Source organism: Chlorocebus sabaeus, chromosome 6 (assembly GCF_047675955.1).
Source record: "Chlorocebus sabaeus isolate Y175 chromosome 6, mChlSab1.0.hap1, whole genome shotgun sequence".
Lineage (NCBI taxonomy): Eukaryota > Metazoa > Chordata > Mammalia > Primates > Cercopithecidae > Chlorocebus > Chlorocebus sabaeus.
In genome coordinates this window covers 41,939,637-41,963,163 of record NC_132909.1, presented here as the reverse complement: position 1 = coordinate 41,963,163, position 23,527 = coordinate 41,939,637, and the positions used below count along the sequence as shown (strand labels likewise).

Here is a 23,527-nt window from a genome sequence, read left to right as displayed (position 1 = left end):
CTCTCCAGTATAAGTGGTTTTTTTTTTTTTTTTTTTACGTGTGATAAGATTTGGGGACCAGTTAAGTACTTTGCCACATTCTTTACATTTGTAGGGTTTCTCTCTAGTATGAATTATCTTTTTTTTTTCCATAATGATTAAGAGCCATTTAAAGGCTTTGCCATATTTATCACATTTGTAGGATTTCTCTCCAGTATTATCTTGTGTTTTAATAAAAGTTGAAAATACACCAAAGGATTTGACACATTATTTACATTTGTAGGGTTTCTCTTTGGTATGAATTCTCTTATGTTTAGTAAGGTTTGGGGACTGGTTAAAGGCTTTGCCACATTCTTCACATTTGTAGGGTTTCTCTCCAGTATGAATTATCTTATGTTTCATAAGGGTTGAGGACTGGTTAAAAGCTTTGCCACATTCTTTACATTTGTAGGGTTTCTCTCCAGTATGAATTATCTTATGTGTAGTAAGGTGAGAGGACAGAATAAAGCTTTTGCCACATTCTTCACATTTATAGGGTTTCTCTCCAGTATGAATTTTTTTATGATTAGTAAAATTTGAGGAGTAGTTAAAAGTTTTGCCACATTCTTCACATTTGTAGGGTTTCTCTTCAGTATGAATTACTTTATGTTTAGTAAGGATTGAGAATATACTAAAGGCTTTACCACATTCTTCACATTTGTAGGGTTTCTTTCCAGTATGAATTACCTTATGATAAGTGAGAGTTGAGGACTTGGTAAAGGCTTTACCACATTCTTCACATTTGTAGGGTTTCTCTCCAGTATGAATTACCTTATGATTAGTAAGGTGTGAGGACCGGTTAAAAGCTTTACCACATTCTTCACATTTATAGGGTTTCTCTTCAGTATGAATTATCTTATGTTTAGTAAGGGTTGAGAATACACTAAAAGCTTTGCCACACGCTTCACATTTATAGGGTTTCTCTCCAGTATGAATTCTCTTATGTGTAGTAAGGTGTGAAGATAAAGTAAAGGCTTTGCCACATTCTCCACATTTGTAAGGTTTCTCTCCAGTATGAATTTTCTTGTGATTAGTAAGGTTTGAGGACTGCTTAAAAGCTTTGCCACATTCTTCACATTTGTAGGGTTTCTCTCCAGTATGAACTATCTTATGTTTAGTAAGGTTTGAGGACCGGTTAAAAGCTTTGCCACATTCTTCACATTTGTAGAGTTTCTCTCCAGTATGAATTATCTTATGTCTAGTAAGAGTTGAGGACTGGTTAAAAGCTTTTCCACATTCTTCACATTTGTAGGGTTTCTCTCCAGTATGAATTATCTTATGATTAGTAAGGTTTGAGGACTTTTTAAAAGCTTTGCCACATTCTCCACATTTGTAGGGTTTCTCTCCAGTATGAATTATCTCATGTTGAGTTAGTTGTGAAAGCATGCAAAATGATTTGCCACATTCTTTACATTTGAAAGGATTTTTTCCAGTATGTCTTATCTTATGTCTCTTTGAATTTGAATATTTATGAAAGACTTTCACATATTTATCATACTGAACTACTTTGCCCTGGGTAGTTGTCACACACTGGTTAAGTTCCTTATGACCTCCTTTGTGCAACTTATGCTCATCCGCACTTTTACAGCCTTTTCTTAATTGTAAATTCTGATATCCACATTTTCCATATCTTCTCAGTATCACTTGTTGGAATGAATTTTTTATGTACTGCTCTGGCCTAAGGTCTTTGGCAAAATGAGAACACATAGCTGAAACAAATAAAAATAACAAATTATTCCACTTACTCGGCTCCAATTAATGTCATTTACAAATCTAACTTACACCAGCTATGTAAGCAAAATGGCACAGCAAAACACCACAGATCCTAAATCCTTTATAGACATATAAATGTAACAAAAACATTCTGACCAAAATACATTTGTGAAAAATTTATAAATGAGTAAAGTGTGTGCAGTGTCCCAGGCGAGGATAATGCAAAGAGCCACATAGGAGAAAAAAGAAAAGTCTGTTACATTTACCCAACACATCTCTTTCTGCTGCCCAATATAACATGGCGCCTTCAGAAGTAAATTGTCAACTCCTGGTTTCTTTTTTAAATGACTAAAAAAAATAGTGTCACATACATCTTTATTTCTGGCTCTCAGGGGCCTTTTCAGACACTGGTTTCTGTCTCCCATGACAAAAAGTACTAAAATAAATGGTAGTATACTTTGGAATGACAGTTTGAGTCTGCTGAGACCAAAGTTAAGTGTTACAGCAGCAGAGACTGCAGTACCACATACAGGAAACAGGTTTAGCAAGTGATTACTGAGTATTTAGAAGAAACGCTAACATACTTGTTTAACTTAAAAAGCCCACAAAATTTTAGACAAGACACAATCTAAGAAAATGTTAGAGAGACTCCCAAAATCTCTAGCCAAGACAACTGGTTTCAGACTGTCCCAGGCCTAAGCTACATTATAAAGATTGTGACAGGGCCAGGCACGGTGGCTCACAGCTGTAATCCCAGCACTTTGGGAGGCCAACAAGGGTAAATCACCTGAGGTCGGGAGTTCAAGACCAGCCTGACCAACAAGGAGAAACCCCGTCTCTACTAAAAATACAAAATTAGCTGGGCATGGTGGCACATGCCTGTAATCCCAGCAACTAGGGAGGCTGAGGCAGGAGAATCACTTGAACTTGGGAGACAGAGGCTGTGGTAAGCTGATATCATGCCACTGCACTCCAGCCTGGGCAACAAGCGCAAAACTCCGTCTCAAAAAAAAAAAAAAAAAAAAAAAAAAAAGATTGTGACAGGTAGCTTGTTTTTAATGTCTAAATCTCAATCAAAGATTAATGTATACAAAATATTAGGGCAGGATGACCCCATCAAAAACATTACTAAACTTTCAGAAAGCAACCATAGGAATATAAAGATGTACAAATTTTTAAAATTTAAAATAAATTAAATACTACACAGTGAATGAAACAGGAACACAGACAACTACTGAAGTTTAGAAAACTCAGGATAACAACAAAAATATTAAAAATATCAAAAAACATAAATTAGGAAGATAAAAATGTCACAGTCAAGAAGAGAATCTTGGGAGCTGCAAGACAAAGTAATGTATCATTTATAAAAATGTCTTATGAGATAACCAGTAAATTTTCAAAAAAAATTGGAATACCTGACGAGAACTGGGTGATATAGTCAAAGCCCTGGAAAAAAAAAAAAAAACAGCTGTCAAGTGAAAATAATACAACTAAAAAGAACTGGTTGGGCAAAGTGGCTCATGCCTATAATCCCAGCACTTTGGAAGGCCGAGGCAGGCGGATCACCTGAGGTCAGGAGTTCGAGACCAGCCTAGCTAACATGGTGAAACTCCATTTCTACTAAAAATATAAAAAATTAGCCAGGCGAGGTCACATGCGCCTGTAATCCCAGCTACTCAGGAGGCTGAGGCAGGAGAATCGGTTGGACCTGGGAGGCAGAGATTGCAGTGAGCCAAGATCATGCCACTGCACTCAAGCTTGGGCAACAAGAGTGAAACTCCTTTTCAAAAATAAATAAATAAATAAATAAATAAATAAATAAATAAATAAAGAACTGTTCAACTGAATAAAAAGAAAGACCTTCTAAAAATAACCTAATCCTGAAAAAGTATATTGGCACTACATATGCCCTACATACCAAAGATGCTGAAAGGAGTTCTTCCCACTGAAAATAACATGATGCAGGAAAACACATAATCATACAAAAAAATATAACTTTCTGGGAAAGATATTTACATACACAAAAATAGAATTCCTTAGCATTTTAATAATCATGCAGAAAACATTATTAATTATTCTATAAAATTTTAAAGATAAAAGCATAGAAATGATTATAAACATCTGTTAATGTAACATAAAAATAAATAATTAGCGGCCAGGCACAGTGGCTCATGCCTGTAATCCCAGCACTTTGGGAGCATGAGGAGGGTGGATCACCTGAGGTCAGGAGTTCAAGACCAGCCTGGCCAACATGGTGAAACCCCATCTCAACTGAATATATAAAAATTAGCTGGGCGTGGTGACAGACAATTGTAATCCCAGCTACTTGGGAGGCTGAGGCAGGAGAACTGCTTGAACCTGAAAAGTGAAGGTTGCAGTGAGCCAAGATTACACCACTGCAATTCAGCCTAGGTGACAGAGCAAGACTGTCTCTCAAAAAAAAATGAATAAATAACAATTTAAAAATATGTATGGATATAATTAGCAACATCAATAACAAAGTAGAAAGCAGATGTAATGAGAAAGAACTTTTTGTATGCAAACAAGGTCAATTTTTTTTGTTTTGTTTTCAGATGGAGTCTCACTCTGTTGCCCAGGCTGGCATGATCTCGGCTCACTGCAACCTACGTTTCCTGGATTCAAGCAATTGTGGTGCAAATAAGGTTAATTTTTTACTACATTAAAATTGTTTTTTTTTTTAAGTTTTTATGTAATTCCCAAGGTACCACAAAGAAAATATCTGTATAGATACACAAAAGAAAATAAGCAAGTAGTGAAAGCATATAATACAAAAACCAAAGGACACAAAAGACAGAAAGAGGGAAAATGAGGGACAAAGATACAAGAGTTAAAGAGAATTAATAAAATTACATTAGTTTTGCTTTCAGAAAATTATTTAAATATATATAAAATTAATTTCTCAATCTAGAGACATAATTTTCAACAAAATGATTTATTAAAATCTTTTAAATGCCAAGATTCATTTGCCTTTTTACAAGAGTCAGTTGAAATCTAATGATAAAAAAAAGACTGAAAGTAGCAAGATGAAAGTAGAAATTTTACGCAAATATTAACCAAATGAGAGAAGAGGTCAAAATAATACTACACAAGCTACATCTTAAGTCAAAAAGTATCATATTTAACAAGATGTACTTTAAGTCAAAACTCTGAAAAGAGAAAAAAGGACACTGAACAATAGTAGATTCATTTACTGGGAACGAATGACTAGTGTGTGTGTGTGTGTGTGTGTGTGTGTATACACATGCACATCTCACATTAAGGTTTCAAATATATAAAACAAACATTGACAAAATTGAAGAAACACACAGAGAGCAATATAATTATAGAATATATCAAGACTCCATTTTCTGAATAAAAATAAAACAAGATGGAATATTAGCCAGGGAATAGAAAACTTGAAATCAGTATGGAGCAATTATTTCTAATAGAGGTATAGAGAGTTGAACATTAGGATATACACCCTTCCCGATAGCTCATACAACATTCTCCTTGAAAGGACCATCTGTTAGGCCAAAAAAAATTCTTAACACATTTTTTAAAACAGAAATCTTATGAATTACTTTCTGTGACCAAAATGGAATGGGATTATAAAGAATGGAAAAATTCACAAATACATAGAAATTAAACAACACATTTTGAGTGTGCTCTTGTTCAAAGGTTGAAATAATATTGTGTAGATTTCCATACGGCTCAAAGTAATCTAGAGATTGAATGTAATGTTTTTCAAATTTCTTATTGCATTTCTGAAGAAATAGAAACAGCAACCCCAAAAGTATATGGAATCTCAAGAGACTATACTCAACAATCTTCAAAAAAAGGAACAATGTTGGAGGCATTACAGTTTTTTACTTCAAAACACATGACAAAGCTACATAATAAAAACAATTTTGTATGAATATAAAGAAAGTAGATAAATAAAATAGAATCCAGCACATGAACTTTCACATATACAGTCATATAAAGAGTCATTTGCATACCCATAATTATTGCAGCACTGTTACTCAAAGCCAATAGGTAAAAGCAATGCAAATTTCTGTTACAAAATCATTTAGTAAATATAATTTGAAATATAAAAACACTGGAATATCACTCAGTTTGCAAAAAGCAGAAAATATTATAACAACTATAAAGATAAATCTTAACGACATTATGCAAAATGAAACGAGCCAGTCACAAAAAGACAGAAATCGTATGATATATATAACAGTTACACTCTCTGAAACAGAACAAGAGTGGTGTTTGAAAAGTGAGATGAAATGGGAATAATTGGTAGTTGTTTCATGTATATTAAGATTCAGCTTTATGGTCAGGCGTGGTGGCTCACGCCTGTACTCCCAGCACTTTTGGGGGCCGAGGCAGGTGGATCACGAGGTCAGGAGTTCAAGGCCAGCCTGGCCAAGATAGTGAAACCCCATCTCTACTAAAAATACAAAAATTAGCCAGGCATGGTGGTGGGTGCCTGTAATCCCAGCTACCCGGGAGGTTAAGGCAGAGAATTGCTTGAACCTGGGAGGCGGAGGTTGCAGTGAGGCGAGATTGCACCACTGCACTCCAGCCTGGGTGACAGAGTGAGACTCTGTCTCATACACGCACACCAAAAAAACACAGATTTAGCTTTGCAAGATAAAAACATTTTAGCATATGTTGCATACCAATATAAATATAATTAATATGAAAAAACTAAATATTTAAAAAATTTTTAGGTGAGGTGCAGTGGCTCATGCCTGTAATCCCAGCACTTGCAGAGGCTGAGGCAGATGGGTCACTTGAAATCAGGAGTTTGAGACCAGCCTGGCCAACATGGTGAAATCCCATCTCTACTAAAAATACAAAAAAAAAAAAAAAAGGCCAGGTGTGGTGGCAGGCCCCTGTAATCCCAGCTATTCGGGAGGCTGAGACCGGAGAATTGCTTGAACCCGGGAGGTAGAGGTGGCAGTGAGCCAAGATCAAGCCACTGCATTCTAGCCTGGGCAACGCAGCAAGACTCCATCTCAAAAATAAAAAACAAAAAAACAAAAATCAGCTGGGCATGGTAGCACGTGCCTGTAATCCCAGCTACCCAGGAAGCTGAGGCAGGAGAATCACTTGAACTCGGGAGGTGGAGATTGCGGTTAGCCGAGATCACGTCACTGCACTCCAGCCTGGGCAACAGAGTGAGACTTAGTCTCAAAGAAGAAAAGAAAAACCTAAGAACTTTCCAAATTTTGATGTAATAAAAAAAAATTTCTAACCAATAACACTTGATCCAAAATTATTTTACTTTAAAAACAAGATAAAAATAAAGACTCCAAAATAAAAGGTGTGGGTGTTCATCACTACTAGCACAGTCCTATGAAAAGTACTACATGGTGTCCATGCACAGTGGTTCAGGCCTATGAATCCTACAGTTTCAGAAGGCCAAGGCAGCCAGATCACTTGAGAATAGGAGTTCAAGATTAGCTTGAGCAACATAGTGAGACTCTACATAGAAGCAAAGAGAAATACTAAAATGAGCCCATTATTTTGAAAATTAAAATGATGCTCGCCAGCATCATAAAACCATGTATAAAATAAAGCTCTCTATTACATGTAAATATACAGACACATATAGAATTATTTACTATCATAATGATGGTACATAAAATCCTTAAACTACTTCTACAGAATATGAAATATAAAATATAAATCTGTTAGTAGATATATAGTATAAAATAACCTTTAATATCAATAACTACTGAAAAACATAAAGATATAGCTTTTGTATTAAATAGAAGTTGTTATGAGATTAAAATATATCATTTTAGTTTTGGCTGGGCGCTGTGGCTCACGTCTATAATTCCAGTACTTTGAGAGGCTGAGGCAGGTGTATCACCTGAGGTCAGGAGTTCAAGACCAGCCTGCCCAACGTGGCAAAACCCCATCTCTACTAAAAATACAAAAAATTAGCTGGGTGTGGTGGCAGGTACCTGTAAGCCCAGGTACTTGGGAGGCTGAGGCAGGAGAATTGCTTGAACCTGGGAGGCGGAGGTTGCAGTGAGCCAAGATCATGCCATTGCACTCCAGCCTGGGTGACAGAGTGAGACTCTATCTCAAAAACATAAAATAAAATAAAATAAAATATATTATTTTCATACTAAAATGTTTTATGTAATCTCCATTTCTCAAGACAATTACAAAGATATTTATGGAAAGTATAAATAACGAAATGGAAAAATAACCAAAGCATGTCACTATACAGAATAAACAAAAATAAATCCAATAAAACAAGAAATGAGAAAAAAGCATATCTACAAGAAACGTATAACAGTAACAGTAAAACTGATCATAGTAACTCTATTTTAAAGTAACCATTTTAAATACAAATTAATTAAACTACTTGATAGAAAGAAACATAATCCCAGGACGTTGTGAGGTCAAAGTGGGCTGATCACTTGATCCCAGGAGTTTGAGATCAGCCTGAGCAACATCTCAAAACCCTGTCTCTACAAAAAAAATACAACAAAACTTGCTGGGTGTGATGGCACATATTTGTAATACAGCTATTTGAGAGGCTGAAATGAGAGGATCATGAGAGTTTGATCATGCCACTGAAAACCAGCCTGATTGACACAGTGAATCCTATTTCAAAACTGAATGAATAAATAGGCCAGGCGTGGTGGCTCATGCCTGTAATCCCAGCATTTTGGGAGGCCAAGGTGGGTGGATCACTTGAGACCAGGAGTTTGACACTACCCTGGCCAACACAGTGAAACCCCATCTCTACTGAAAACAGAAAAAATTAGATGGGTATGGTGGCACATGCCTGTAATCCCAGCTACTTGGGAGACTGAGGCATGAGAATCACTTGAATCCGGGAGGTGGAGGTTGCAGTGAGCCAAGATCACGCTACAGCACTCCAGCCTGGAGTAAGATTCTTTCTCAAAAAGAAAAAAAATAAAATAAATGAATAAATAAATAAAATTATAGAGAAGAAAAAGAAATAAAATGCCTGAGTAACTTTAGAAAAAAGCATACAATATGCTGCCTACAAAAGACTGGTTTTAGCATTGTATTGAATAGGCTGAAAGTAACATAATAGAAAAATTTATTTTTCATGCAAATAGTAACCACAATTGGGTGAGGCAGTTATAATTATATTAGACATAATATGCTTTTAGTCAAGTACTAGCATGAGAACAAAACTGATATTATATAATGATAAAATAGGTCAATTTACCAGGAATCTATAACTATTATATCCCTCTATACATATGTATATATGTATAAAACATCAGAGCTGCAAAATGGATGAAGCAAATAGTGACAAGAGTGAAGAAATACATAGCAACATAATAACTGTAAACACCAACACCCCATTTGCAATAATAAATAAGAAAACAAAAAACTCAGACAACATTGTAGACGGTATTAATTATCTTACATATAGAGGAATACCTGAGAGTAGGTAATTTATAAAGAAAAAAGATTTATTTGGCTCACAGTTCAGCAGACTGTACAGGAAGTATGTGCCAGCATCTGCTTTTGGTGAGTAAGCATCCCAGTAAGCTTATAATCATGGTGGAAGGTCAAGTATAACTGGACACATCACACAGTAAGAGAGAGAGTAAGTGTGAGGTGAAGAAGCCAGGTTTTTTTTTAACCAACCAGTTCTCATTTGAATCAATAGAGTGTAGCCTTTTTGATTATCAAAAGGATGGTGCCAAGCCATTTATGAGGAATTTGCTCCCCTATAACCCAAACACATCCCATCAGGTCCCACATCAAACAGGAGGATTATATTGAAGGATGAGGTTTAGAGAAAGTAGACATCCTCTAACCTTAGGCCTACCATATCATATCACCAACTAGGCTTAACAGATATGTACAAAACTTTCCAGGCAAAAGCAAGAGAATATATGCAATATTCTTACTTGTTCCTGGTGTGTTCTGTTACGACGCATACCAAGTCTTATTAAATTTATGAATACCGGCTGAGTGCAGAGGCTCATACCTATAATCTCAACACTTTGGGAGAATCACATGGGGCAAAAAGTTTGGGACCAGCTTATGCAACATAGCGAGACCGTGTCGCTACCAATAAATCAAAAAATTAACCAGGGGTAGTAGTATATGTCTGTAGTCCCAGCTCAAAAATTTGAGGTAAAAGGATCACTTGAGCCCAGCAGGCTGAGGTTGCAGTAAGCCAAAATCATGTCACTGCACTACAGCCTGGGCAACAGAGTAAGATGCTGCCTCAAAATAACAACAAATACATTTAAGAAGACCAAAATTATACACTATGTTTTCTGACCAAAACTGAAAGTAGGAATTAAAAATCAAAGTAAAACTGGCAAATCCAAAAATATATGAAATTAAAACACACTCTTCAACATATTCTTTTTTTTTTTTTTTGAGATAGAGTCTCACTCTCACCAGGCTGGAGTGCAATAGCGTGATCTCAGCTCTCTGCAACCTCTGCCTCCAGGGTTCAAGCGATTCTCCTGCCTCAGCCTCCTGAGTAGCTGGGAATACAGGTGTGTGCCACCATGCCCACCTAATTTTTGTATTTTTAGTAGAAACGGGGTTCCACCAGGGTGGCCGGGATGGTCTTGATCTCTTGACCTTGTGATTCGCTCGCCTCAGCCTCCCAAAGTGCTGGAATTGCAGGCGTGAGCCACTGCACCTAATCACTCTTCAATGTATTCTTGCTCCAGGGTCCAAAAATTTAATTTTTTAAAGACATTACTATGACCTACAGTGGTGAATGAATTTAATATAATCTCTATAAAAACCCTAATCACACAGTTTTTTACAGAAATACAGTTTGATTTTTTTTTTTTTTTCCTCCAAATGGAGTCTCACTCTATTGCCAGGCTAGAGTGCAGTGGTACAGTGGCATGATCTCAGCTCACTGAAACCTCTGCTTCCCGGATTCAAGTGATTCTCCTGCCTCAACCTCCTGAATAGCTGGGATTACAGGTGCCCGCCACCAGGCCCAGCTAATTTTCTAATTTTTTTTTTAGTAGAGACAGGGTTTCACCATGTTCATCAGGATGGTCTCGAACACCTGACCTCATGATCTGCCCGCCTTGGCCTCCCAAAGTGCTGGGATTATAAGCGTAAGCCACCGCACCTGGCCTAAAATATTTTAATTTGATTATAAACTATAGATAAACACCCCTGAAAAAGAACAAAGCGGCATTATAGTTTCTGATTTCAAAACATATTAAAAGCTACAAAAACAAAACAATGTGGTACTGACACAAAAATAAACAGATGAAAGAACAGAATAGAGAGCCCAGAAATGAACTCTCCTGTATAAGATTAAATAATCTTTCACTAAGTTGCCATGAGCATACAACAGAGCAAAGATACTCTCTTCAAAAAATAATGTCGAAAACTGGATATCGACACTGAAGAAATAAAGTTGGATCATTTCCTTGCACCAAATACAAAAAAAATGGTTTAACTAAACACTTAGACATGAAAAGATAACTAACATCTCTTAGAAAAAATATAGGAAAAAGGCATGTCATTGGTCTTGGCACTATTTTTTTTATTTATTTTTTTATTTTTTTATTTTTTATTTATTTTTTGAGACGGAGTCTCGCTCTGTCCCCCAGGCTGGAGTGCAGTGACGCGATCTCGGCTCACTGCAAGCTCTGTCTCCCGGGTTCATGCCATTCTCCTGCCTCAGCGTCCGGACTAGCTGGGATTACAGGTGCCCGCCACAGCACCTGGCTAATTTTTTGTATGTTTTAGTAGAGATGGGGTTTCACCGTGGTCTCGATCTCCTGACCTTGTGATCCGCCCGCCTCGGCCTCCCAAAGTGCTGGGATTACAGGCGTGAGCCACCGCACCCGGCTATTTTTTTTTTTAGATACGACACTAAATGCATGAGCAACTGCAACAACTATAACCATTAAGATTTAACTGCACTATACTTCAAAATTTCGGCACATCAAAACAAAAATTCAATAGACAATGCCTCCTAGAAAATGGGTGAAAATATTTGCAAATCACAAGAGACGAGTGATGAGTTAATATTCAAAATATATAAACAACTTAAAACTGAACAATAAAGCTGAATAACTTGATTTATTAATGAAAAAATAATTGAACTGAATTTTCATTTAAAAAATTACCCAAATGGGAAAAAGCATTTGAAAAGAAAAACAAAATTAATAATTTGTAGAGAAACACAGAAAAATGAAAAATAAAATCACCTCACACCCACTAAATGGCCACTGTAAATTTATGAAAAACACCAAATCTGTTGATAATGCAATGAAAATAAAACCCCTGTTGATTGTTGGTATAAAACAAAGATGCAGCCATTGTTTTAAAATGTTATAAATGTCGGCCAGGCATGGAGGCTCAGACCTGTAATCCCAGCACTTTGGGAGGCCGAGGCAGGCAGATCTCAAGGTTGAGAGTTCAAGACCAGCCTGACCAACATGGTGAAACCCCATCTCTACTAAAAATACAAAAATTAGACGGGCGTGATGGTGTATACCTGTAATCCCAGCTACTTGGGAGGCTGAGGCAGGAGAATCACTTGAACCCGGGAGGCAGAGCTTGCAGTGAGCCGAGATCGTGCCACTGCACTCCAGCTTGGGCGACAGAGCAAGACTCTGTCTCAAAAAAAAAAAACAAACAAAAAACAGTTATAAATGTTTCTCAAGTAATTAAAAATGGAATTATCAGCAAATACAGCAATTTTATTTATGAATCTATATTCAAAATATGCAACACAGGACCTGTAAGACATTTGAACATTTATGTTTATTGTATCAGTATTCACAAAAGCCAAAAGGCTGAAGAAACCCAGATGTTCCTTAATTTATAAATACTTCAAAAAATGTAACGTAAACATACAATGGAATATTATTCAGTCTTTTTTTAATGTTTGCCTCACACTAATATTTATTTCACTCAAACTGGAGCAATAATCTTCCATACATAAGTATCTTCCCTGCCCAGTAATTCAAAGAAAAAAAAATCCAAAATGGTTAGTAAAGAAAAATATAAGAATTAACAGATCCTTTAAATTTATTTTAAATATTTTTAGGATTTAAAGTGTTTAAAGTTTGTAATTCCTAGTAGGAAAACATTATCTGAATGAATACCCTAATGGCAAACCACTATAAAATGTTTCAGCTGCATTTGGGGGAGAGGGGTAGGGATTATCTTCAAAGCACCCCAGCTCTCTTGATGAGACAGTCAGAGGTACATTGGTTTGTATTACTGCGACATCCATAAGGTGATCTATGTTGCTTTTCCTTCAGCAAGGGCTTTATTTATCAGAAGGGCATCGTCATGCGCGTCTGTGTGAGGAGACCACCAAACAGGCTTTGTGTGAGCAATAAAGCTTTTTAACCACCTGGGTGCAGGTGGGCTGAGTCCGAAAAGAGTCAGCGAAGGGAGATAACGGTGGGCCATTTTATAGGATTTGGGTAGGTAAAGGAAAATTACAGTCAAAGGGGGGTTGTTCTGTGGTGGGCAGGAGTAGGGGTCACAAGGTGCTCAGTAGGGGAGCTTTTTGAGCCAGGAAAAGGACTTTCACAAGGTAATGTCATCATTTAAGGCAAGGACTGGCCATTTTCACTTCTTTTGTGATTCTTCAGTTACTTCAGGCCATCTGGGCATATACGTGCAAGTCACAGGGGATGCGATGGCTTGGCTTGGGCCCAGAGGACTGACAGGCATTACGCTTAACCTCCAAATATGGCTGACAATTTAATGGTAAGATTCATAACCTTTGTGTTGCTCTGGTATTTTGACATATTTGCTGGGTTCTGAGCCACATCCTGGAAGGCCACCATAACTTCTGGATCCTGCATGGCTGCAAGAACCTCTGGATCACTAAGAATTTCATTCCGGCCATTCCAGGCATGCTCCCTCCCATTCCAGGCATTCCTCTGGGAAAAACTACCAGGCATTCCCCAAGGAAAGCCACCTGGAAAAGAGCCACACTGAGCTCCTCACTGTCATCTGGCTTCTTCCTCCCTCTGGGATCTCTCATGCTCTTCTCAAGCCTTCTTAACTTGTTCTACTCTTTCTTTGATCTCTCGCTCTTCACGTTTTCGCTCATATTTTCTCTGATGTTCTGCAATTTTCTGTGCCCTAGGTTGAACTTCTTTCAGCATTGCACTAGCATCTTCATCATAATTCAATTCACAGGCAAGGGCAAGATCATGAGCTGTTTCTTCCCAGTGGCCTAGAAGATGAGTGTGCTTTCCCTCGCCACTTGTAAGGCTGAGCTGAATCAGGATTTATTTCAATGGCTCTGTCAGTTTCGAATGACAGCATTTGGCTTCTGTAACTTGACAAAGACGCTGGCCCTCTTGGCATGCAAAATGGCCAAGTGAGGATATTCAGCTTGATGGCACCTGTGAATAAGTCAATGGCTTTCTGGAGCTCACCATCATTTAGGGCTTCAATAGCAGCCACTTTCTCATCATTTGCCTGATCTATTATCCCCTCTGTTATCTCTGCATTTTCATCTCCCATTTCTTTCTTTCTTTTTTTTTTTTTTTTTGAGACGGAGTCTGGCTCTGTAGCCCAGGCTGGAGTGCAGTGGCCGGATCTCAGCTCACTGCAAGCTCCGCCTCCCAGGTTTACGCCATTCTCCTGCCTCAGCCTCCGGAGTAGCTGGGACTACAGACTCTCGCCACCTCGCCCGGCTAGTTTTTTTGTGTTTTTTTTTAGTAGAGACGGGGTTTCAACGTGTTAGCCAGGATGGTCTCGATCTCCTGACCTCGTGATCCGCCCATCTCGACCTCCCAAAGTGCTGGGATTACAGGCTTGAGCCACCGCGCCCGGCCTCATCTCCCATTTCTTAAGGGGCATCAGTGTCTGGTTCAATCACACCTTCTTTATCAATTTCTAGATTACTTTCCTCACTTGATGGTTTGTCTGCCTTTAAGTCTTCCTCCACCTTCTTACTATCAGATTTTTCTTCCTTGGTATTTTCTTCTGATTTAGCTTTCTGAGTAGCAGGTGGTACTTTACCCCCCATGCTCTCTACCCATTCCCTCAGGAAGTGCATTTCCTCAGTGTGAAGAACGCTCGGATCCTGCTTACATGTTTTCACAAAGGCCTGAAGCTCGTTCGCTTTGCAGGGGTCCATGGTAGGGAGGTGGTGGGCGAAGTTGGGGGACTGCGGTCCAGTTCCAGGTTCAGGCACTGGCTCGGCGTGACCGTGCAGAAGGGGCTATTCAGTCTTAAAAGACTTCTTACAAAATCTTGTCACTTTTTTATTTTGCTTTTTGACGCAGAGCCTCGCTCTGTTGCCCAGCCTAGAGTGCAGTGGTGCAATCTCGGCTCACTGTAACCTCTACCTCCCAGGTTCTAAGGGATTCTCCTGCCTCATCCTCCTGAGTAGCTGGGATTACAGCATGTGCTACAACACCCAGCTAATTTTTGTATTTTTAGTAGAGGCAGGGTTTCACCATGTTGGCCAGGCTGGTCTCGAACTCCTAACCTCAGGTGATCCGCCTGCCTCGGCCTCCCAAAGTGCTGGGATTATAGGCGGGAGCCACGGTGCCCAGCCAATCTGTTCATATTTTAAGACAAACTTTGAGAGTATTATGTCACCTGAAATAAGCCAGATGCAAAATGATGGATACTGTATAATTCCACTTATATGAGATGCCTTACGTAGTTACCCTCATAAAAACAGAAAGTGGAAGGGTATTTGTCAAGGGGTGGAGAGAGGGTAACATAAGTTATTGTTACTTAATGTGTATTTGAGTTTTAGTTTAACAAGATGTGAAATTTCTAGAAGTCTTTTGCATAGCAATGTGAATATACTTAACATGGCTGAAATGTATAGCTTCTTTTTCAGACAAGATCTCACTCTATCACCCAAGCTGGAGAACAGTGGCACAATTATGGCTCACTTAGCCTCAAACTCTCAGGCTGAAATAATCCTACCCCTTTAATTTCCCAAGTAGCTGAGACCACAGGTGTCAGCCATTCCTGACATAAATGCCTTTATGAGCGAGCCACGCATTATGGCTCACACCTGTAATGAGAGTTACATGGTACATCACGGTTGAAAAATCATTTCAGGCTAGGATTTCAAGACCAGCCTGGGTTATGTAGAAAGCCCCGATCTCCAAAATAAGTGCCTTTAAGAGAGCTTTGAGATCCAGGGAGGGAGAAGTGAAACTCTGCTAAAGCCCCAAATTAAGGAATATTCTTTTCAGAAGCCAGGCCCTCATTCAGGTGGCAAACTACAGGACCCCTGTTCTTGGCTACAGGTAAGAAAACAGCCCACTCCTCAACTTGGTTCCACTGAGAATTCATATATGTATATATGCGTTCTTTTTTTTTTTGAGACAAAATCTCACTGTGGTGTGGGTCGCCCACACTGGAGTGCAGTGGCATGACCTCAGCTCACTGAAACTTCCACCTCCTGGGTTCAACATTCTCCTGTCTCAGCCTCCCGAGTAGCTGGGACTATAGGCATGCACCACCATGCCCAGCTAATTTTTGTATTTTTGTAGAGACAGGTTTTGCCATGTTGGCCAGGCTGGTCTTGAACTCCTGATCTCAGGTGATCTGCCCACTTGGCCTCCCAAAGTTCTGGGATTACAGGCGTGTGCCACCACACCCAGCCCCCACTGAGAATTCTGAACTTCCTCTGTAATCATCCCAAACTACTCCCAGGCACAGTATGGGAGAGGTCCTGTTCTTTCAGAGGCCTGGAGTAAGACATCGATTTATAGCCATACAGGCAGGCCTGCAGCAGACTTTGGCCTTCACTGTGGTCCCTGAAACAGTTCAATGACTCAGTTCCAGCTCCATGGGCCACAGTTCATGGCCAGTTCTGCCTACAGAGAAACCTAAACAATGACCTGTAGAAATCCTCTTTGGTACTCAGTGAAAGCCATACTCACCCACATTTTGATATAAGGCCCAACCATATGCAGACCTGAATGTAGAAACGTGCCCTAGTGTCTGCCCTACAGAGCAAAATTCTGAAGGATATTCAGTCTGTTTAAAAACAAAATGGGAAGCTGGGTGCAATGGCTCATGCCTGTAATCCCAGCACTTTGAGAGGACAAGGTGGACAGATCACCTGAGGTCAAGAGTTCAAGCCATGCCGGGCGCGGTGGCTCAAGCCTGTAATCCTAGCACTTTGGGAGGCCGAGACGGGCGGATCACGAGGTCAGGAGATCGAGACCATCCTGGCTAACATGGTGAAACCCCGTCTCTACTAAAAAATAGAAAAAAATTAGCCGGGCGCAGTGGCGGGTGCCTGTAGTCCCAGCTACTCGGGAGGCTGAGGTAGGAGAATGGCGTGAACCCGGGAGGCGGAGCTTGCAGTGAGCCGAGATTGCGCCACTGCACTCCAGCCTGGGCGACAGAGCGAGACTCCGTCTCAAAAAAAAAAAAAAAAAAAAAAAAAAAAAAAAAAAAAAAGAGTTCAAGCCTGATCAACATGGTGAAACCCTGTCTCTACTAAAAATACAAAATTAGCCAGGCCTGATGACACATGCATGTAATCCCAGCTACTCGGAAGGCTGAGGCAGGAGAATCGCTTGAACCCGGGAAGCAGTGGTTTCAGTTAGCTGAGATCACACCACTGCACTCCAGTCAGGGCAACAAGAGCAAGACCCCATCTCAAAAGAAAAATAAAATAAAACAAGATAAAATAAAATAGGAATTACAACTATCTAAGCCCCTTGTAACCAGCCAACTAAAGATGGACCCTAGTACAGAAACTGCAGGCTTGAGACCAAGCTACTACCCCTCTCCACAAACCCAGGGGGCATCCCAGAACCCTGGCACCCAAAAAAGAGGATCTTGGCTGGGCAAAATGGCTCATGCCTATAATCCTAGCAAGTTGGGAAGCTGAGGAGGGTGGATCACAGGGTCAGGAGTTCGAGACCAGCCTGACCAACATAGTGAAACCTCATCTCTACTAAAAATTAGCTGGGCATGGTGGCATGCGTCTGTAATCCCAGCTACTCGGGAGGCTGAGGCACCAGAATCGCTTGAACCCAGGAGGTGGAGGTTGCAGTGAGCCGAGATCACGCGACTGCACTACAGCCTGGTGACAGAGCCAGACTTAGTCTCGGAAAAACAAAAACAAAAAAACTTTACCTCCTGAAATCAGTTTATAAAAACTTGAAGAGGTATTTGCATTTTCAAATTCACAGACACCAATGCCAAACTATATTGTGCCCACTTGTTAATGCTTCTCTTTTAACATAACACTGAAAGTATGTGGCAGAAGAATTAGTCAAAAAATAAAAAACCCATTGAAATTGAAGACAACTAAGTAAAATGTTTCTGTTTGTAGATCATAAAATCTTATATATAAAAATATATAAACAGTACATTAAAACCTATCTAAATTAATAAATACACTCAGTAAATTACCAAATATAAAATCAACATACAAGTTATGGTTTCATAAATCTAAATTGTCTAAAATAAAGAAAACAATATTATTTACAATAGCATTAAAACAATGTATTTCTGAGAACAAATTGACCCAAGAAAGTGAAAAAAAATCTTTACAATTAAAGATATAAGATTTCAATGAAGAAATTAGAAAAGATTCAAGTAAGCTTTAAAATATTTAATATCTATGGATTTAAAGAATAAATATTGTTAAAGTACCATATTATCCAAAGTGATCTATAGATTCAAGAAACTCCCTACCAAAATTCCAGTGGCATTTTTTCACAGTAATTGAAAATACAATCCCTAAATTTACATGAAACTAAAATAAACCCTTTTTTTTTTTTCTTGAGATGAAGTTTCACTCTTATTGCTGAGGCTGGAGTACAGTGGCACAATCTCAGCTTGCAGCAACCTCTGCCTCCCCGGTTCAAGTGATTCTCCTCCCTCAGCCTCCAGAGTGACTGGGATTACAGGCATGCACCACCACGCCTGGCTAATTTTTTGTATTCTTAGTAGAGACGAGGTTTCACCATGTTGGTCAGGTTGGTCTTGAACTCCTGACCTCAGGTGATCCACCCACCTCGGCCTCCCAAAGTGCTGGGTTACAGGCATGAGCCACCATGCCCAGCCCAATAAATCTTTTTAAGAGACAGGGTCTCCTTATGTTGCCCAGGTTGGTATCCAACTCCTAGGCTCAAGGGATCCTTCTGCCTCAGCCTCCCAAAGTGATAGGATTATAGCTGTGAGCCACTGCACCCAGCCAAAACTACAAGAAACTTTGAATAGTCAAAGCAATCATGAGGAATAAAAACAAAGCAGAACATCACACTTCTTAATTTCAAACTATATTTCAAGCCTGTAGTAATACAAACAGGATGAAATGTGCAGAAAAATAAACAAACAAAAAAAATGGAACAGAAACCACAACTCTTACACATTTCAGACATGATGCAAAAAGAGAACTTACAAAATAGTGTAACACAGAGTTTCTCAAAATTATGCAGACATTTCTGAGTCTCCAAAAACAATGGAAAAAAAAAGTCAGATTGTACAATCTCTTATATGCCATGAAGAGGACTTTAGCTCACTGTAAACTTGAAGGAAGATCACTGAAGGGAATTTTTAAAGAATCAGCATAAGACAGAAGATGCCCCTATGTTGAAGTAAAAAAAAAAAAAAAAAAAAAAGCTGCCTAGAAACTATTTCCTTTGGAACACAGATTTCCAAGTCACATTTTAAGGACTGGCTTTCTTTTTCACCTTTGGACCTCTCATCTGTGTCGTCTGTTATAATCGCTCTCACCTACCTGGGGGTTTGGCTACCATCTCGTGTCTCTTCATATTCCAGGGCTCTTTTCCTTGCTCCAGACAGGTGATCAGGTCTAAATTAGACACAGCAATACCTGTTTTATTAAAAATAAATAACATGAATCTTGCTCATATTCTCCAATTACCAACCTAGTAATTTTCTCAGTAAAGAGAATGTAGGCCAGGCACGGTGGCTCATGCCGGTAATGCCAGCACTCTGAGAGGCCAAGGTGGGTAGATCACCTGAGGTCAGGAGTTTGAGACCAGACTGATCAACAATGTCAAAACCCTGTCTCTACTGAAAATACAGAAATTAGCTGGATGTGGTGGTGCAGCACGCCTGTAGTCCTAGCTGCCAGGAGGCTGAGACAGGAGAAGAGCTAGAACCCAGGAGGCAAAGGTTGCAGTGAGCTGAGATTGCACACTGCATCCAGTCTGAGTGACAGAACAAGACTCCATCTCAGAAAAAAATATTTTAAAGAGAATGTGATAGAATATTCTAGTAAATTAATCACAAAATACTAACTTATAACAAAATTTCTAAATATTAAGAAAATATTTTCAATTTGTATGTTCTTAATTTTACTACTCAGTGCTACTGAATCAAAAACTGGTGGTGGCAATTAGATTTTAAGGTGTGGGCAACAATATTTTATACCACTAAATTTCTGGAATTACCACTAGAGTGAAGGATACAGATCAGCTCAGAAAGATGGAAAGTTCAGGTCAGGGTGAAACATCTACACAGATAAATCCTACATTTTCTTAAAAACAGGTATCTGAAACTCATTTATGTACAGCATAAATTGTCAAAAAAAATGCGACAAAAACAGAAATGAAACCTTTAGAGTATATCAGGAATTGTGTATTAAAGTTATCCTCACCCGCAGGGCGCAGCGGCTCACGCCTGTAATCCCAGCACTTTGGGAGGCTGAGGCAGGCGGATCCTGAGGTCAGGAGTTCGAGACCAGCCTGACTAACATGGTAAAACCCTGTCTCTACTAAAAATACAAAAATTAACCGGATATGGTGGCCCACGCCTGTAGTCCCAGCTACTCAGGAGGCTGAGGCAGGAGAATCACTTGAACCCTGGAGGCAAACGTTACAGTGCGCGCCTGGGCAACAGAGTAAAATTCTGTGTCAAAAAATAATAATAATAATAATAATAAAAATTAAAAAAAAAAAACTTATCCTCACCCAGGAATACCAGGTTTCTGTAGTTCTCTAACATGACATTCCTATATAAATTCTGCTGTGCTGTGTCCAGGCACTGCCACTCCTCCAGAGAGAATTCTACAGCCACATCCATAAATGTCAATAGTCCCTGAAAAACACATACACACATACATATTTACCAAGTGGTTATGGACAGAATTTTTAATTTGACTCAAGGTGAAATGAGAGAGTAAAGAGAACTGGTTCTGACTTATAGGAGTGACTGAAATTATCCAATAAAATAATTTTCAACCCAGAAATATTCTCTAATGTATTCTCTAACTCTGAGAAAAGACAGTAGTATAAGATCCACAACATCAGCGTATATATGTTACTTTTCTGAATCATAAAGCATAAACTTAAGGGCATGGACACAAACATGTACATTTTTTATAGCTATATATACATCATACAGAATGACTTGTGTATATTTTTCAGATGGAAAAGAAATGTTGAGTTAGAAAGTGCTTCTCAAATTTTAGTCTGTAAAATAAACTGGAGATCTTGTTAGTGGAGATTATTTTTTCAGAAGATCTGGAATAAAGTCTCAGTTTTTGAATTCCTAACAACTGCACTCCAGCCTGGCGACAGAGTGAGACTCCATCTCCAAAAAAAAAAAAATACAAAAATTAGTCAGGCACAGTGGCGGGCGCCTGTAATCCCAGCTACTTGGGAGGCTGACTCAAGGAGAATCACTTGAACCTGGGAGGCAGATGGTGCAGTAAACCGAGATCAAGCCACTACACTCCAGCCTGGGAGACAGAGTGAGATTCCATCTCAAAACAAACAATATGGATGTGGCCACCCGGAGCAATAAACAGAACCTGTGGGGAGGGGACAAGTGCAGAGATTTCTGCAAACTGGCTGTGTAATCCTAATGAGAAGACTAGGCTGACAACCACTTAGCTAAGCACTGCCTCTCAAGCTTTAGTGAGCTTAAAATTCACTTAGTAATTTTGGACCCACTCTATGTAATGGGATTCTGCAGGTTTGGAAAGGATCCATGGATAAATGTTTTAAACATGTCCCCTGTCAATGCTAATGTTGCTCCCCCTGGGCTCATGATTAGCATTAGTTAGAGAAAGCAGGCACAGCAGAGTCCCTTACACTCAGCACTCTTGTCACAACACAAGTATTTCTGGTACAAATAAAGACAACCCATCTTCATCCTAAAGTTTCATATTCTTTCCTGGCTCTTTAAAGTTTACAAAGGAAACAGAGGCAGCAATGTCTGAGTAAGTCTGCATTTGCAAAACAACGTGTACTAATGCAAGGTTTATTAAGCAGGTACTATGTGCCCTCAACAGTATGTTACAGGCTGGGTGCGGTGGCTTATGCCTGTAATCCTAGTACTTTGGGATGTCAAGGCAGGTGGATAACTTGAGATCAGGAGTGCAAGGTCAACCTGGACAACATGGTGAAACCTCATCTCTACTAAAAATACAAAAATTAGCCAGGCGTGGTGGCATGTGCCTGTAATCCCAGTTACTCAGGAGGCTGAAGTGGGAGAATCGCTTGAACCCAGGAAGAGGAGGTTGTAGTGAGCTGAGATTGTGTCACTGCACTCTGGCCTGGGTGACAGAGAAAGACCCTGTCTCAAAAAAAAAAAAAAAAAAAAAAAGTATGTTACAGAGCACTGTGCTGGGAATAAAATATTATATAATTCTTGTAACATCATGGGAGTTGGTACTAAGTGTTTACTAATTACCAGGATTTAGATAAAGAGCCCAGCATTTATATCTCTTCTACTGTTTCTCTGTCATTAGTTTTTTAAAAAATGTGTAGAAAAGCCAGGCATGGTGGTTCACGCCTATAATCCCAGCACTTTGGGAGGCCGAGGAGGGCAGATCAGGAGGTCAGGAGTTTGAGACCAGCCTGGCCAACATGGTGAAGCCCCATCTCTACTAAAAATACAAAAATTAGCTAGGCATGGTGGTGGGTGCCTGTAATCCCAGATACTCAGGAGGCTGAGGCAGGAGAATTGTTTGAACCTGGGAGGTGGAGGTTGCAGTGAGCCAAGATCATGCCATTGCACTCCAGCCTGGGCAACAGTGCGACACTATGTCTCAAAAAAAAAAAAAAAAAGTGTAGAATAAAAGCCTAATATAGACAGATGAGAGGATTACAGAAAAAGTTTAATGTAGTTTCAAGGAATTTTTACTGGGTTTATTTTTACTTTTTTGTGACTTGTGGAGCAACTACTGAATCTGCAGGAATAGAAAACAAGTTGCTAAATGGAATGTTTCTGCAACCTTGGTTTTAATGAAAAATTAAGAAATTACGACCCTAAAATACATACGTTATTTTTCTGATTTATCTGCTTTTGGGTTTCTGGAAATTGGGAGCACCAGCTCTAGAAAGGCAGCAGAATTCACCAACCAAAACCCTGATCTCTTCTGATCAATTCTGTGAGGCAAGACTCCAGGGCTGGGTGAGATCTAAACAAGGTCCTCAAAAAGGGTGAATCTGAACAGAACTGGGGAAGGGAGAGACCCTCTGTAGAATTCTGTTCTCTATGCCACTGGGGTATTTCAACTTCTGTTTTTCCTAAGCTTACCTAAGAGAAACTTAAATCCCAGTGTTTGTGTAATTTTAATCTTTTCTAGCCACTGCCCTGTCAATTTTATAACATATACTAATAAGCAATTTAAACAAATCTCTTAAAGTTTTCTAGGGTAATATTATTAGAAGATAAATATGTATTCTTATCAAGGTAAAAGAAATCAAAAAATAATAATGCTTCTGTCCATAAATATCCCTTCAGGTGATGACATCAGAAGCCACAACAATATAAAGAAAGTGGCCCAAATGAAGCTCACGATTTTTTCACACATCTATTTGCTGTACCAACCAAATGATAATTAATACAACCA

General features: G+C 39.1%; 1 protein-coding gene and 1 pseudogene across 1 annotated transcript in view; both read right to left on the bottom strand.

The window, feature by feature from the left end:
- Nucleotides 1-78: 78 nt before the first annotated feature.
- Nucleotides 79-23,527, bottom strand: part of LOC103234270 (uncharacterized) — a 34,327-nt gene continuing 10,878 nt past the window's right edge. Inside the window, exons 2-4 of the mRNA XM_037995101.2 lie at nt 20,637-20,763; nt 19,439-19,534; nt 79-1,727 (exon numbers count right to left, since the gene is read on the bottom strand). Of these exons, the coding sequence (XP_037851029.2) occupies nt 247-1,727; nt 19,439-19,534; nt 20,637-20,763 (1,704 nt within the window). The 3' untranslated portion in view covers nt 79-246. The remainder of the gene's footprint in view (nt 1,728-19,438; nt 19,535-20,636; nt 20,764-23,527) is intronic.
- Nucleotides 12,973-17,140, bottom strand: LOC103234269 (hsc70-interacting protein-like; annotated as a pseudogene).